The sequence below is a fragment of the Canis lupus genome, chromosome 14 (assembly GCF_003254725.2).
Source record: "Canis lupus dingo isolate Sandy chromosome 14, ASM325472v2, whole genome shotgun sequence".
Lineage (NCBI taxonomy): Eukaryota > Metazoa > Chordata > Mammalia > Carnivora > Canidae > Canis > Canis lupus.
In genome coordinates, this window is record NC_064256.1 from 13,489,248 (window position 1) to 13,506,684 (window position 17,437).

The window sequence follows — 17,437 nt, forward strand, 5'->3', positions numbered from 1 at the left end:
TTGTTGAGACAAGCAGCAATGCTATAGTGACTTTCAGGTGGGTTAGGGCCAAAAGGCCCTTCTGAGGGAGAAGTGAATGACAAGAAGCCATTACAGAGAAATGGGTAGTTTCTGTAACACCAGGAAGGAGGTGGGAGTGCTCACAGAGAGAAGATTGCAGGTGGGGCTGTCCTGAGTAGGTAATAAGCAATGAGATTTATGGGCATAAGGGGCAAGGTCACATGAGCCAACATAAGGAATCTGTATTTATTCCATGCAACAGAAAACCACTGGGAGAGACGTGACCTGAAGTTCCATGAGAGACATTATATACACAGTGCTGGGGGCAGAAGAGTTGGATAGTGTGATTAAAGAAGAGTTAGTAAACCACAGAGTTAAAAGATTGACAAAGTGCATTCTAGCTTAAGAACACTGAGTCCAGGGATCCCTGGGTGGCACAGCAGTTTGGCACCTGCCTTTGGCCCAGGGCGCGATCCTGGAGACCCGGGATCGAGTCCCACGTCAGTTTCCCCATGCATGGAGCCTGTTTCTCCCTCTGCCTATGTCTCTGCCTCTCTCTCTCTCTCTCTCTGTGACTATCAAAAAAAAAAAAAAAAGAACACTGAGTCCAATTCTTCCAGTTTTCTTGCATAGGAAGCTCCATAAAACACATGCAAGAGAAATTTGGGCCTTCTACCTAGATGATCAAATGCCTCTGGCATTTGCCCAGGCTAGAATCTGTCACTCCATGAGACTGGGCTTACTGCAGCCAACGGGTGGACTCCAGGACCCACATTCTCCTCAGGTACGCCGTTTTCACACTCCTGGCCTGAAGAGCTACACCTCATGGCTGCCCTGCCTGACATACCTGTAAGCAAATCTACAGGATGGCATCTTAGGCAGAGAAAAGATCAAGTGAAAAATTGTTTGCCACAATTTTAGGCAGAGTTTGAAATCACTACCAGTAGAGTGGACAAAATATCAGACTAAAAGGCAGCTCTGCCAACTGACAAGCAATCCCATTGTGATCACATTGCTTTAACTTCCTTGGCCTTGTCTTCTATATCTATAAAATTATAGGTTTGGGCCAATTTCTAGGTTCTTTTCATCTATACAATCCCATGATTCAATCTTTCATTGGGCTCATCCCATTTCTTAAGTATCTAAAATAGGTAAATATTATCTATGTATCCTGTCTTTATAATATATTGTAGAAAAGACATTGTAGGTAATCTACTTTTTGGTTTGCAAAAGCATTCTCCTAATAATAACAAAAAAAATCTGGCTATGTTATACTGCTATACTAGAAAAATTAGTCACATCTTAATTTTAATACAAACTTTAAAAACTACCACACTGAACAGCATACTTCCAAATATGTTGTTGATATTTGATACTCAATTTTCCTGAAATTTACCTCTAAGAATTTTTCCAATGAAATAGTTGGGGGCAGAGGAAAGCCTTGAGCAAATGAAAGAAAACAGATCCATTATGGGAATTTTTATGAAGTACCTCAAATTTAAATATTATCTAACATTCTAGTTTGGAGCATACACACTGCTGGCCTTAAGAGCATAATAAAGCAATGTTTTCTTTGTGTATATCAAAGTCTTGAAACACACATTCAAGATCTGTACATGATTTACACACTCATAGTGTAAGCAGCAAAATACAGATATTATTTTGAGGATAATTTTACAAATAGTTTTCTTACTCCTCATGAGTTTTAGAGCAAGGGAATAGAAATGATAAATATTATGATAAATATGAAAATAAGCTCCACTTTTCCCCTTTTTGTTTGAATTATGAAATTGTACCAAATTTTAAATGACCCACATATTCTCCATTCCTCAGCCCACAATATGTAGGAGACTAAATAGAACCAACCATAATACAATTATGGAAAAAGAAAAAAGCCATCCATATGGATGTACCATAAATGGAAGCATTAGAGACAATAAATAATCAAGTGGTTATTTAAAGAGTATCTCTGGGAGATAACCATCATAAGATATGGCAAATATCCCCCATGTTCCTTACTTTCTGGATAAGTATGTTATCTTCAGTGTCTTCCTTTCTGGGTGTCCCTCTTTTCTTCAGTGTGTGGGCTGGGGGCCAGTCTACAGGAGTTTGAATCCTCATTACCAACTCTATAACTGGAGGCAACTTAGATTTACTCAACCTTCTGGATCTCTTTCCTAATCTGTCAAGTATAGATAATAATAGTATCCACCTTAGTGCACTAAAGGAGGGGTCAATACATATAATGTACTAAGAACAGTGCCCAACACATCTTGAATGCTCAATAAATGTTAGCTTTAGTTATTGCAGATGAATGGGTCTCTTCTCAAAGCTTAAGGCTCCTACTCCTTCTACTTTCCTCTGTATCCTATCCCAAGAGGTTTAACATCCCTTCCACTCAAATACTGCCAATTCTCTAGTCCTTTACTCAATGCCAAGATTCAGTCTTATTTCTTCAACTGTCTGGCTGTCATTTACACTTGTACCCAACCTGTCACCTTCAACACAACATGTCTAAAATTACAATCATCTCTATCTGGGCTCATTTCTAGAGAGTTGTTAGTCTCATGAAGAAGATGCAAACTCATAGAACATTACAGAAATTCTGCAGTGGTTAAGTTTTTTCACCAAAGTTGTATGGCAGGACCAGAGAGTTCCCTAGGCCAGAGTCATCAGAGATTTTTGGGTAAAAGCAAATTTTAAAAACAAGATAAAGATGGATGAAAGTAGGGTGTCAAGAAATCAGGTCCACAACAAAAAGAGCAGGACCAAGGCCAGTGTCTGATAATGAGGATAAGGCATCAGGATAAAATAAAGAGCATTCATAGGGGTTTATTGTAGCAGCAGAGAAGTATCTTCTCACTCAAAGTTTTTGGAGCTATCTAGTAAAATCCAATGTTTAGTGTAAAACTCTCAGGCTTTGAAGAGCCTTAGCAAATCCAAATCTCCTCTACACAAGAAATACTTCTTGTCCAGTCTACCCTCATGGAGAGGTAATAAAGTTCTTCAGGGGGAGGGCAAAAGAAGAAAGGTCAGAGAGTGTCGGGGTGCTAGGAGTTCAGTAAACTGGCTCTCCCTCCAGAAACATCAGAGAACTCATTTGCTTTCATATCTAGGACCTCAAAACCTTTGAGACTGTCCCAAAAAAATAATCTGATATCTGGAAATTTCAAAGCATGCTGCTTTTGAAAAGACATAGAAGGATATACAGCAGGGTAGTGGCAGTAAGGGGTGGTGTTGAGAGAAGGATATTAACTTATTTTTTACTTAGTATTTATTTTAAAAGAATTTCGCTTGTAACACAGAACATGTTTATTTTGTGCATGAGAGGTTTGATGCTGACGAAACCTGGTTATCACCTCCTCTTGGAAGCCTCCCATGATTTGTATATATGGAGTCAAGTGCCCTTCCTCTCCTTTCTCAAGGATTTTGTGTATCTCTGTTTCACAGCACTAATATCTGACTACATTTGTTGATTCATGTGTCCATTCCTCCCACTACACTAAGTTTCTTAGGGGTTGAGAATGAATATTTGGGACATGTACTGTGTCTGGCACATGAAACAGTTTAAAGTAAATTTACTGATGGAACAATTAAAGATAATAACCCCCTATTCAATACCCTACCTCAGAGAATGGCCTTTTACTGGAAAGAGTCAGAAGATAAATATTTTAGGCTTTGTGGACCATATGGTCTCTGTCAACATTCTACTGCACCAGTGTGGTGTGAAAGCAGCCACAGAAAATATGCAAATGAATGGGCATGGCTGTATTCTATTAAAACCTTATTTACAGATGCTGCAATTTCAATTTTATATAATTATCATGTGTCACAAAATATTATTCTTCTTTTGATTTTTTCCCCAATGATTTAAGAATAGAAAAATCATCCTTTAGCTCACAAGCAGTATAAAATGAGGCAACAATCCAGATTTGGCTCCTGAGCCATTATATGAGGCTTCCCAGAAAGGCATAGCTAGTGGTCCACAGTTACTAAGAAAATGCTGCTAAAAGGGATAATTATCCATATCTATAACAGGGACTGAGTAACTCTGGGTATGTCCCAAACTTTAAACAATAATAAAAATTGAGCAAGTATCACAGAGTTCTGTAAAGATGAAATGACACAAAGAACCATGTCATCATTACAAGTTATGTAGGTTCATTTGTTAGAAGCATGGAAGCATGAATTTACTGACAATATGACAATTGTAACGAACATTTGTTGAGTGTTTTTTTATAACCAGGCCCTGCTCTGTGAGCCTTAAATGACGAATCTATTTAATTCTCACAACCACCCCATGAAGTAGTTCTACTGTTAGTCAATTTTTTTACCGACAAGGAAATTAGAGTATGAAGAAATCCCCCCAAACCTCAAAACTAAAAAATGATAAAGGTGGGGGATGGTTTACAGCCCTGCAGTCCAAATCTAGAGCCTGCTTTCTAACCATTAAATGTCATACCTCCTAAGAACTTGACAGAAACACACTTTGAAGTTTTCCCAAGATCAGAAGAATGAACTAAGTGGGAAGGATGGGCAAAGAACACAATGTGAACTCCAACTCCAATTGGAAACTATATGATGCAGGCGTCTATGAAGAGGAAATCCCAGTGACCAGCCCATGAGGTGTGGTGATGCAGGCATTATTCAGCCTGGAAGTTGGATCAGCAGGCAAATACATGCGCCTATGAGGGAGCTAGTCTCCATAGCTGGACCACCATCTGGGAAATCATGCATGCTAGTGGGTAACTAAGTCAGATTACTGTCCATCTCATCATATCTACAGGAGGTAGGCATAGGAATGATTAGTATTTCCACTTAAAGAAATCAATTGTTTTGTTCATAAAGTAACAGATAATATCTGGGTGATAGAGATACGGCATAAAAAATGTTAATGCAGTTTTTTTAAAAGGTCACTGGACACTGCAGTAGTTGAGTAGTTGAGAATTAGAATGGGCACAGATGGGAGCTCCTATGTGGCTCTGTCAGTTAAGCACCTGCCTTTCGCTCAGATCGTGATCTCAGGGTCCTGTGATAGAGCCTCTCATCAGGCTCCCTGCTTAGTGGGCAGTCTGCTTCTCACTCTGCCCCTCTCCCCACTCCTGCATGCATGCTCCCTCTCTCAAATAAATAACATCTTTTTTTTTAAATGGGCACAGATGTACGCATAATGTACACATGGGCTACCAGAGAATACGATAAGATTTGATTCTTCCACTGTGAAGTAGTAAGAGAACTAACCTCAAAGAATATTGCCAAATACAGCATAAGTGGGAACCAATAAATTTAGCGAGCACCAAGAACTTCCTTTGGGTGAATGGTATAAAACAAAGGTGCCATTCCAAGGTAGTATATCTTCTGGTAGGTCCTTCTGAATGCCATAAAGGGACATAAGAAATGCTTAAATTTCACACATATCATAAATTCTCTAGCCCAACTCTTAACTGCATTCACAGAATTGAAGTAAGCCTGCCTCAAGGTAAACAATGTGTTCTTCAGAATTACATAAGAGTTCCTAGGATCCATGGATAGGTATCAAAGGATACATAAAGGATGCATACTTTGGAGGAAAGGACTTACAACATTCATCAGAGACCTGAAGTTGAAAAAGCTATGTGAGTATCAATGTATACTCAAGTGTATTCTCAAACAGGCATTTTCAAAATTTCTACCACTTGAGCACCCACCAGGTTATAAGTCTTTGAGTAGTTTAGTTTAAGTCAATCTAGGCTTGGGGTACCTGGGTGGCTCAGGGGTTGAGAATCTGCCTTTGGCTCAAGGTATGATCCCAGGGTTCTGGGATCGAGTCTTGCATCAGGCTCCCCACAGAGAGCCTGCTTCTCCCTCTATGTATATCTAGGCCTCTCTCTCTGTGTCTCTCATGAAGAGAAAAATAAAATCTTTAAAAATAAAATAAAACAATCTAGGCTTGACCAAAGGTGACTTGGGGGCTCAGAGCTATCAACTAGTCCCTCCTCAATCAAGTGTAAGTGTGAGAGTGTGTGTGACACCCAAATCATTTCAATAATCCATTCCCACTCTCCTGGAGGACTATTTTACATCTCTTTTCTTTATTAGTCAAATGTCTTGCTTCCTACTTCACTGAGAAAATTGAAGTAATCCCAAGAAAACTTCCACAAATTCTCACCTCCTTATCAACTCCGCTTTGCGCACTGGTACTCAAATCTCTCTATTTCCACCTGTTACTGCGTATAAATTTATCTGTGCTCCTACCTAAAGCAAGTATTTCTTTTTGGACATTATATTCCATCCTTTGTCAAGGACTTCACTCAAATCTCTTCCCTCTCTCTCAAAGCATCACTTTCTTCTCTCTTTTGGATCATTTCCACTAGCATGCAAAGAAGCTATTATTTTTCTTCCATCCTAAAACACACATACACACACATACACACACATACACACACATACACACACACACACACACAACTTCTCCATTTTAGTATGTTTCCAAAGAGCCCAACCTGTGACAATACTTAAAATTAAGTTTCTAGTATTTACTGCCCAAAAATATTCTCTCTTCATCCTCCTTATCTCAGTTGATGGTAACTACATCCAGTTTATCCTGTTTCTTAGGGTAAACATTTTAGAATCATCCTGGTCTTTTCTCTTACATTCATATCCATTACGTCAGAAAATCTCATAACTGATTTCTACTTATTATTCAAGGTCTAGATAAGGTGGTTCCTTTACCTCTTCCTGAAACTTCCTGGGATCTTTCTGAATTCACAGAACTCTGCCTTTTTCTGCATATCTTTGCCAAGACCTCCAGTGTGGATTCTAATACTTATGATTATTATCTTCTCAAACTTATTACCAATATTAACTGTAGCTCAGACTCCTCCCTTTTCCCCCAGAAATAAACACACTAATGTATTTAATGAGGGCTAAACATCCTTCTAAGTAACAGATTTTTCTTCAAACCTCTAAGATCAGTGCCACAAATAATACTTACTTTCATTAATTATAACTGGAAAAGTTTTGTTTCTTGAAATTCCTGCATTTGCAAAGCTATCTGTCATGTTTCCAAAAACCAGCATCATGAGAGGGAGTGCAGCTCCATGGATGATGGCAGCCATTGTCCCCACCAACATATACAACCTATCAAGCCAATTTGAATAGCGAAACTAAAAAAAAAAAAAAAGAAAGAAAATGTAAAGAATAGGAAATTAGCACAGTTTCATGGATAGTTTGCTCTACTTTCCAAATATATTCAAAATCCTAGAATTTCTCAGACTAATACTATTACCATCCTGGTCCAACCTAAACTATTATAATAGCCTAATTAGAAATATTTGACTCTTCTATTGAGTTCTGATCTACTTCTTCATATTGGATTCAGTTTGTCTTCTTTATTATATATGAGTTTTGATGAGAGGAATGGGACATTCTGGGAAATTGTAAAAGTCTTTAATGATACAACAATAGAAATATGTATGTGTTGCTCTGATTTCCAAGAATAGAAACCACTTTTCATCTCAAGATTTTTTTAACCCAGAAAAATCATGATTGCCAAAGGCCCTTCTGAGAACATAATCGAGGAAATGCTTTGTTGCTTTATGAAAGTTGCTTGAGTAAAATATCTGTGGCCTAATGAAATTAGCATTGATGTAAAATGGTTTGAATGCAATTAGGCCTCAATAGTAAGAAGGAAGATGAAAGGAAGAACCAGTTATTTGCATGTTTCCTAAAAAAGGATTTCCTGAAAAGACAGACTATGACCACAGTGACTGACCTGTGTAGATCTGCATAATCTCTTTAAATATAGGCAAGTCAAAAGTAAAGAAAGACTTCTCTGGATCCAGAAAATGATGAGAAGAAGACACAGTAAGGGGAATGAGCTCAGGGCTCTGTGACAGTCCACTTGAAAAGCAATCAATACTTCTGTATAATTCAAGGAACTTAGTTAAGGATCAAAAGAAAACCAAATGAAAGAAAATAGAAACAAAAACAGAGACAAGATGAAGCCCCCTGTTGAGGTTTGTGGATAAACCCCAATGCAGGTGGCTGTACTGTGGATGCATGAGGTATAATCAGCAGGTTTGTAATCTAGGGAGGAAAGTGGGTAAAAAATCATAGGCCTAAGCAGGGAACACAAACCAAAACAAAGACCAAAATCAAGCAACATAAAAGACACATCAATAGAAAGGTTTTAGAGACAAAGAGACAGAAGCTAATCCTAAAGTTAGCTAAAAAGGAACTTAAAATAGTAATGAGTAGGAATAAGTATTAAATTGACAAGTGGAGAAAAAAGAGCAGAATAGTTCTTGGCAGTAGTGACTGGCAATCCATGAAGTAGAAAAGAATTAGTAGAGCTGAGTTGTAAAATTAGCAAAAATTCAGGGCACCTAGGTGACTTAGTTGGTTAAGCATCCAACTCTTGTTTTGGCTCAGGTCATGATCTCAGGGTGGTGAGATTAAGCAGCAAATCAGGCTCTGTGCTCAGGGAGGAGTCTGCTTGAAGATTCTTACCCTCTTCCTCTTCTCCCACACACATGTGTACATGCTCTCTCTCTCAAATAAATAAACAGGTTTTTAAAATTAGCAAAAATTCAAGTTTGGTTTAAGAAGAACATCTAATATATACTGAGGTATTTGCATTTAAATTTTTTTCTAGGGGCGCCCGGGCTGCTCAATTGGTTAACCATCTAGCTCAAGTCATGATGTCATGGGTTTTAAGACTGAACCCTGCATCTGGCTCTGCCCCTCAGCAGGGAGTCAGCCTAAAGATTCTCTCTCTACCCCAACAGGGGCAGAGCAAAAGGCCTCTCTCTCTCTAATAAATATTCTTTAAAAAATAAATATTTCTAGCTCTTAAAAATGAAATCAAGTAAGCTTAAGTTTGAGTTAATGACATATAATCTATAGCATCCTCCTCTTTACAAATTAAAACTGGGAAACTATGTTCTTTTGGCATTTTTTTTTTCATATTTCATTGAAACACAGACTAAATTTTGCCATTATTTACTTTGTCTTAACTAAGCATTCATCCACCCCCTTAAAAAAACACAAATAAGGTGGAAGAGACTGGCAGAAGCCATTTATTCTCTCTTAGAGACTCCTTTAAAGTGGACAAAATATCAAATTCCTCACTATAAGAAGAGAAAATAGTTGATATACAAGGATTTCTCTCATCACTACTCCCACAGGATATTTTACCTCCTAAACTAATCACTGGCCATAACAAAACCCAGCAGGCCATGAATGTAAGTGTTTATTCAATACCTACCCAATAACTAATAAAAGCCAGATAAATACCAAACGTTTACATCCTGTCCTCAAAGTCCTTGAAGAGAAGGAGGAAGGCAAAGCAAAAAAATATATGCAATCTATATTCTGCATGTTAAGACAGCATGGTGTACAAAGTAGACATAAAACTGAGCAAATGGTCATTTCCTTCTTTGTGGAAAAGCTTCATAGAGAAGGTTTTGCTTTCTTCCAGCTTTGAATATTTGGCATGTGTTTAGAAGCAAGAAGGAAAGGCATTTCAACCAAAAAAAAAAAAAAAAGCCAGCAGGCAGAGCAGTATGCTCAGAGAAGACTGGGGTATGAGGTATAGAAGCAGTAATATAAAGCTGATTGACAAAGAAGTACCATTTGCTGAGCTAAGGCAAACCACAAGAGGCAAGAGTTTGAAGGGAAGGGACACAGAGAAACCTCATTTTGTGCCATTTGACTGCTTATCCTAGAAGTGCTATCCAAGAAGCATGTGGAGCGAATTCAGAGTTATAATACAGTTTTGTGATACTAGCATAAAGAGCAGAAGTCACGGGAGCTGGATAAGATCATCTATGAAGAGAAAAAGAGTGACTGGGATTAAGAATAATGTGAAAATGAAGCAAGTGAGACAGCACGTTGACTGTCCTTTTGATGATCTTGGGGCAAAACAAAAAACAAGAAAATGACACCAGACAAGGATGCAACATCAAGGGTAGACTACTTAATGAAGTCTTACACATGTCTATAGGTACATCACTCACAGAGATTATTGGTGAAAATACAGGAAGGAAATTGAAATGGGCAACATCCTACAGAATAAAGGAAACAAATACTTCAAGAACCTGAGGAAAGGGATCATTGGTGGATGATATACCTAATGGGTGAAACAAGATATCCCATGGTACCCCAAGATAATTCCTAGTGAGGGTAGGTAGAGATCCTTCTACAAAGGAAATGTCCAATCTGCCATCACCTTAACTGAGTGATCAAATTTAGCATGTAAAAAAGTAAAATACTCTTGACATTTGATGTTTCCAGATGTGATGAGATGTGAAGTACACGCATCCTCTATGCAATCTTCTTACCACAAAATATTTAATGTGAATGTATTTATAAGTAACTTTTAGTATATTAAAAATGTAAGCCATGGAAGAACAAGTGAAATGATGCCATAAGGAAACAATGAAAAGAGTCTAGAAGATGAGGCATTCTACAGGACAAATAGTATAGTATTTTGAGCATGTCAATGTCATTTTGAAAGAGAAAGCTTCTAGACCACAAGATATACTATTTAAATGTTGTCACTGACTAGACCCTGTTTTGAACAAATCAATTGTAAAATACATTTCTTTTTTGAGATAATTGCAAATATTTGAATATAAACTGAACATTACATAATTTTAAGGAATTAGTATTTGTTAAATATGATCATTATATTACGTTTTATAAGAAAAAGTACAGGAAAACTTTTGAGATGTCAGGCAGTTAGGTATGGAACATCACAAAATCTACAATTTCAGATGAAATGTGAGGCAAAATGCTAATGATTGTTAGATATAGACAACGAGTATATGAGCATAAATTTACTGTTCTGCTTTTCCACTGAGCCATCAACATGCCTGCTTCACCTTAAACTAGAAGGAATGAGCTAGGAGTAGGCACGAATACAAACAAGTTTCCAAGAACAGGGACAAAGCTGACAGAGTTCAAAACCTCATGCTTAGTTGTGACAGTAAGCAAGATTGATTTCTGGAGACAAAGTGGTAAGAAAACTTGAGGAAAATTGGTAACATAAGGCTAAGTAACACAAAAGCTCAGTGAAATGCCCTAGCTCTATCACTTACTAGAAAGGGGAGTGTGGGGGAAAATAATCTCTTAATAATGCCTCAGTTTCTACATTTATAAAATGAGGAAAATATTCACGTGTGCAGCAAGTCTCACAAAGCAGTTGTGAGGATGAAAATGGGACTTAAACTTTAATTAAGTATACAATATAGTAATATGGAACATAAGCAGGTGCTGTTACAGGTTTAGGAAATGTAAAAATTCCTAAGACTTCTCAGTAGCTCACAGTGAAGGAGACAAACAAAACTTGTGACACATCAGGTGAAATATAAGACAGAGGCTTAAACTAATTATAAATGGAACCCTTTAAATACAATAAAATGGAAAATGTTTGGCTAGATATTGATAAGGAAAAGAGAAGGGGTGAAACAGAGCCACAGAGAAGGAAGGCCAACACACAAAGGAGGGTGATTTAGGTAATATTCAGTAGGCTTGTTAGTTAACCTGACTGTACCATGGTCCCTGGGTTGGAGAAGAAAGTCAGTGAACACATTAATTTTTTTCATTCATTCAACATTCAAAATATATATATATATTTTAATTTTTATTTATTTATGATAGTCACACAGAGAGAGAGAGAGAGAGAGAGGCAGAACACAGGCAGAGGGAGAAGCAGGCTCCATGCACCGGGAGTCCAACGTGGGATTCGAACCCAGGTCTCCAGGATCACGCCCTGGGCCAAAGGCAGGCGCTAAACCGCTGCGTCACCCAGGGATCCCTCAAAATATATTTGTTAAGAAACTAATAAAGGTCAGGTTTGGTTCTAGGTACTAGAAACAACAGTGAAAAAGACAAGCTACCTATCCTCATAGAGGATGCAAATAGTAAAAGTGGGAATCAATGTATTCAACATTCACTCAATATCTAAGTACCTATTCTAGGCACTAGGAGTATCTAGTGAAACAAACATACAAAAACTGCTTCCCTCATAGAGCTTAGACCACAATGACCAGCAGGGTCAGCTGGCTTAGACTGGCTGGTTAGGGACTGTCTCTCTGAGAAGACAACATCTGAGCTGAGACCTCAATGACAGGAAGGACTCAGTCACATGATGATCTGGACACAGAGTACTCAAATGAGAAAGAAATTTTGCATGAAGACAATTTGGAAATTTCTGTGTGAAAGTATAAAAATGCCAACACCATCACTGAGTACTGGGATAAGGGGTTAAGGAACTCTAACTTCACAAAGATGACAAAAGAATGGAAGAGATTGGGGGGCACTTGACGGGATGAGCACTGGGTGTTATACTATATGTTGGCAAATCAAACTCCAATAAAAAAATATACAAAAAAAAAAAGAACAAAAGAGACAAGAGAGGGGCACCTGGGTGCCTCAGTCAGTTAAGTATCTGACTTTTGGGATGCTTGGGTGGCTTGGTGGTTGAGCATCTGCTTTTGGCTCAGGGTGTGATCCCAGTTCAGGGATCGAGTCCCACATCAGGCTTTCTGCAAGGAGCCTGCTTCTCCCTCTGTCTGTGTCTCTGCCTCTCTCTGTGTGTCTCTCAAGAATAAATAAATAAAATCTTAAAAAAAAAAGTATCTGACTTTTGCTCAGGTCATCATCTGGAGATCCTGGGACTGAGCCCCATGTTGGACTCCCCACTCAATGGGGAGTCTGTTTCTCTCTCTCCGTCTGCCCCTCCCCCTGCTCATGCTCTAATGAAAATAAAATCTTTAAAGAAAATTTTTTTTAAAAGATAAGACCCACATCAGCATACTATAGCATCATGGAAGCAAAGGGAAGAAAGAGTATGATAGACCGTGTCAAGCACTACTTAAAAGTCAAGATGGAATCAAGATATGTCTGCTGAATTTGATGAGTGGTGGAAACAAGCCAAGTTATAATATGTTAAGAAGTGGAATAGAAAGTAAAATTGAGACAAGTAAAGGCAGCTCCTGTGTGTGAAGCCAGCAAGAGAGAGGGGTGGTTTGAAGGATGGTGTTACTGAAACTGAAGACACTTCACATGTAGATGTCAATGGGAAAGACCCAGTAGAGAGGGAGAGACCATAGATACAAAAGAGAAAGGATAATAATAGTAGTAACATAAGGTCCTTGAGAAGGCAGAGGATGTGAGAGTCAAGGTAAATGAGTGAATTACATTTTTTTTTTTAAGAGAGAGTGTGAGAGAGCACATGTGTGGGCTGGGTAGGGGCAGAGGAAGAGGGAGAGAGAGAATTTTAAGCAGGCTCCACACTCAGTGCAGAAGGCTAACATGGGACTTGATCTTATGACCCTGAGATCATGACCTGAGCTGAAATCAGAAGATGGAATGCTAACCGACTGAGACATCCAAGTGTCTAATGAATGATTAATTTTAAGAACCAGAGTCTTCCTCTGTTACATTCAGAGGGAAGGAGGAGGGATCTGATCCAGGTAGAGATAGGCTTGTAGAATGGGCAGGATGAACTTTTGTCAGGTGGCTTCCATTCTGTTTGTGAAATAAAAGGAGAGCTCATCCACCAAAGAGAGAAGGAGAGAAATGGGAAATATGAAAGGAGTAGAGGTTTGACACAGTGAGAAGAAGAGTAGGATTTCAGCTGGAAATACACCCTGTTTGGCCGTGGGGTAGGGGTGGGGGGTATTACAGCAACAATCAGGTGAAGAAGTTCAGGCACCAAGGAAGCAGACAGTGATTTTGCTTGGCCTTTATGTAACAGATGACAGGTGAAAGGGTGTTTATAGTTTGGGCAAGAGAAGTGGCTGGTGGGCAAGGGATGGGTCAGTGGGCCAAATATCCAGAGAGAATAGTGAGCAGATTGAAAAGAAAGGAGATGGCTGACTACTTGAAGCTGCTGCTTCAACTGGTCACTTTCAAATAACAATTTTAATAACAGTTTCAAATAACAATAAAATTCAGGATGTGAGTATACAAGCAGATGGCTGGGGCATAGAAGAAACAGATTACTGCACCTGTGAAGGTCAGGGAGCCATTATCCAAAACATCATAAAAGCTACCCAAGATAGTAAGAATTCTGGTGTGGAAAGGGAGACACTGAACCTGGTGGTAAAATCTTTAATGATCCTAGAATGACCAGGTGGCCAGAAGATAATAGCATCAAAAAAGAACTTTGATTCCAGACAGATAAAAGCTTAACTGATCGATCATAAACTACCATAAATGATTCAGGTTGTTAGAAGCTTTAGCTCTGGAGGGGTGCCCGGGTGGCTCAGTCGGTGAAAGGTCTGCCTTCAGCTCAGGTCATGGTCCCAGGGTCCTGGGATCCAGCCCTGTATAGGGCTCCCGGCTCAGCAGGGGGTCTGCTTCTCCTTCTCCCTCTGCCCCTCCCCCTGCTCCTTCTCTTTCTCTCTCTCTCTCCCCCTTTCTGTCTCTGCCTCAAATAAATGAATAAAATCTTCTTCTGGAGGAAGTAGTCTGTGGCAAATCCTGGGCCTGCCCCCTTACTAGCTATGTAAATCTGTGACTTTGAATGCATTGCTTAACTTCTCCTGTTTCATCATTTAGTGTAAGAACAACACAAGCTCCTATGTCATTGGATCACTGTGTTTAACAAGTACCCGGCACAGAAGAAGTACTAGATAGATAATAGCTATTACCTATTTTGAAAGAAATTAATTTTCCTTTAAATTTTATTTTTAAAGATTTTATTTATTTATTCATAAGAGACACAGAGAGAGAGGCAGAGACATAGAGGGAGAAGCAGGCTCCTTGCAGGGAGTCTGATGAAAAAATTAATTTTTCAACAAGATAGGTGAAGTAAAATGCTCAGAGTTGAATCTGCAGCACGTTCCTAGTAAGAGTGGGTAATCCTTCAGGAGTACTTTGTGTAGGAACTGCAGCCTCACTTGTATTTTTCCTATACTTATTTCCCATAGAGTTTATTTTACTTTTATGTTTCTTGTTCTGTTAAAATAAGATCTGATATTTTTTAAAATGCTCGTAGAAATCCTGAATATCACTTATGTTTTTCATCACTTTTTCAAGACTGCTAAGAAGTCTCATAGTAGAAATAAGTTAACGTTGTAAGCCTGAGACTTGCTATTTCACAAGATCTATGTTCAAGATTGGCCCTTGGTGGGCACCTAGAACTTGGACTTGGGGTGGGTTAACAACACTTAATTGATAAAAGTACAAATTATACTTTGTATAATGTGCTTTTGCTGAATACTGCCTTCCTTCTAGGAGTCTGGAATTCTGGTGTATGCCATGCCTACATAATCAGCCCTCAGTACAAATTTCGGGTACTGAGTTTCTAATGAGCTTATCTGATAGCATTTCAGAATTGTCACAATTTATTGCTGGGAAGAGTTAAGTGTGTTCCACTGGGCAAAGACTCTGGGAGGTTATGTCTGGTTTCTCCTGGACCTCTGCCTGCCTTTTTCCTTTTTCCCTTGTTGATTTTGCTTTGTTGATTTTCCTTTTGCTGTAATAAAGCTTAGCCATGAATATCAAGAGTATGACAATATGCTGAGTCCTGGGAGTCCTCCTAGTGACTCATCAAACCTGGTGTTCGTGGTGAGCCCTAACACACGAGTTTTTGTCTTACCTGACAACATCGTACTATAGTGTTAACTGTCCTGAATATGTCCTCATGTCTATAGTCTTCACATATGAGTTCAGTTCAGCTTTCTATGTCAACTCCTCAGGAAAAAGACATGAGGAAAAGCCACATAAATAGTACAGCTCTTCATCAAAAGGCTTAGAATATATTCCTTCTATGCCATCCTGAGCACTGTGATTTAGATTCAAACCTTTACAGGTTTGAATCCTGGCCCTGTTGCCTATCAAGTGGGCAAGCTAATATGTCTGGCCTCAGTTTCTTTATCCATAAAATTAGAATAATAAAAGTATCTACCTCAAAGGGAGTTGTAACAATTAAATGACTTTGGTATAGAGTACTCAGAACAACACATGCTTTATGTATGTATTATTACTCCCTCACATTTAAACTCCAGATTTTTATTCTTTTGTGGCTTAAATTGTACTGATATTACTTCTGTCTATTAAATGTCATTTTTCTTTTTTTTTAAGATTTTATTTATTTATTCATGAGAGACACAGAGAGAGAGGCACAGAGACATAAGCAGTGGGGAAAAGCAGGCTCCATGCCAGGAACCTGATCCAGGACTTGATCCCAGAACTCCAGGATCGCACCCTGAACTGAAGGCAGATGCTCAACCGCTGAGCCACCCAGGCAATCCCATATATTAAATTTTCTAAATAAGACTTTAAAAAAAAATTTAAGCTACAAGTAATAAAAACCAAACTGCAAAAGACAGAAATATTTTGGTCTCAAAATGACAAAACTGAAATTAAATCTTGTAAATAAACACTACTTTAACATAAAAGCTTCTTTTAATAAATAAGAAAAACAAAAACTGTCCCTTGATCACCTGAGTAGTCTTTTTTATTAAATATTTATTTTAGAGAGATAGAGAGAAATAGCGAGCACACATGAACGGGGGGAAGGGCAGAGGGAGAGGGAGAGAGAGAATCCCGGACTCCACACTGAGTAGGGAGTCTGACGTGGAGCTCAATCACATGACGTACCCTGAGACTATGACCTGAGCCGAAATCAAGAGTCAGATACTCAAATGACTGAGCCACTCAGGTGCACCCATCTGGGTAGTCTTTCTGAGAATGACCTATTCTCAGAATGTATTTAGTCTCATCCCCAAATCATTCCAAAGAGAGGAGAGACAGGACAAAAAGTGAAAGAAACCATAACCAGAGCAACTTTAGTGCAACAAGATGATCATGGAAGATAACCACAGAGTCCCCAGTTAGGGGACTATTTTTTTTTCCTGCCTGTTACTATTTTTATATTCAATTTGCTAATATCAATTTTAGAAGATAGCCTATCCCTCCCCCACAACCGACATTTAAAAACTATCTGATGTGTTATGACTGAATTATAAAGTATGCACTCACTGCCAGACTTAATTGGTACAAGAGTGTTCTAGATTCTTAGGAAAGAAAAAAAGGAGGACCCAGGTAGAGAGACACTAGAAACCAGTCACACCTATAAAATCCCTCTTATTCCAAGTCTGATTGAAGAAAAACTTCTAAGCAACTACCAAGCAACCAGCAAATGAGAGAAAGAATTATAAAATGTTTTTCAAATTTGAGATTATCAGTTACTCAAAACAGAGGAATAATTACATGTACTAAGTTCCATAGTAATAAATAATGCATTGCTAACTTCTGCTTTTTGGGTGCCTGAGACTTTGACCTCAAATCTGCCAGAATTTGAGAGCCACTGATGACAAGGAACTTTGTGTCCTGTAAGAACATTACTCTATCTGGTTTCCTCTATCCAGATGGCTGAGACCATCACTGGAAGAAGTGAATAGATAACAGACCACTGGCCACATAAATAATTAGCAGACTA

The 17,437-nt window shown here is 38.6% G+C and overlaps 1 protein-coding gene across 2 annotated transcripts in view; it reads right to left on the minus strand.

Moving 5' to 3' along the window:
* Nucleotides 1-17,437, minus strand: part of ABCB1 (ATP binding cassette subfamily B member 1) — a 97,527-nt gene that overhangs the window by 74,255 nt on the left and 5,835 nt on the right. For both annotated transcript variants that reach the window (XM_025471479.3, XM_049093509.1), the window contains one exon: nucleotides 6,974-7,145. In XM_025471479.3, coding sequence (XP_025327264.1) covers nucleotides 6,974-7,145 — 172 coding nt within the window. The remainder of the gene's footprint in view (nucleotides 1-6,973; nucleotides 7,146-17,437) is intronic.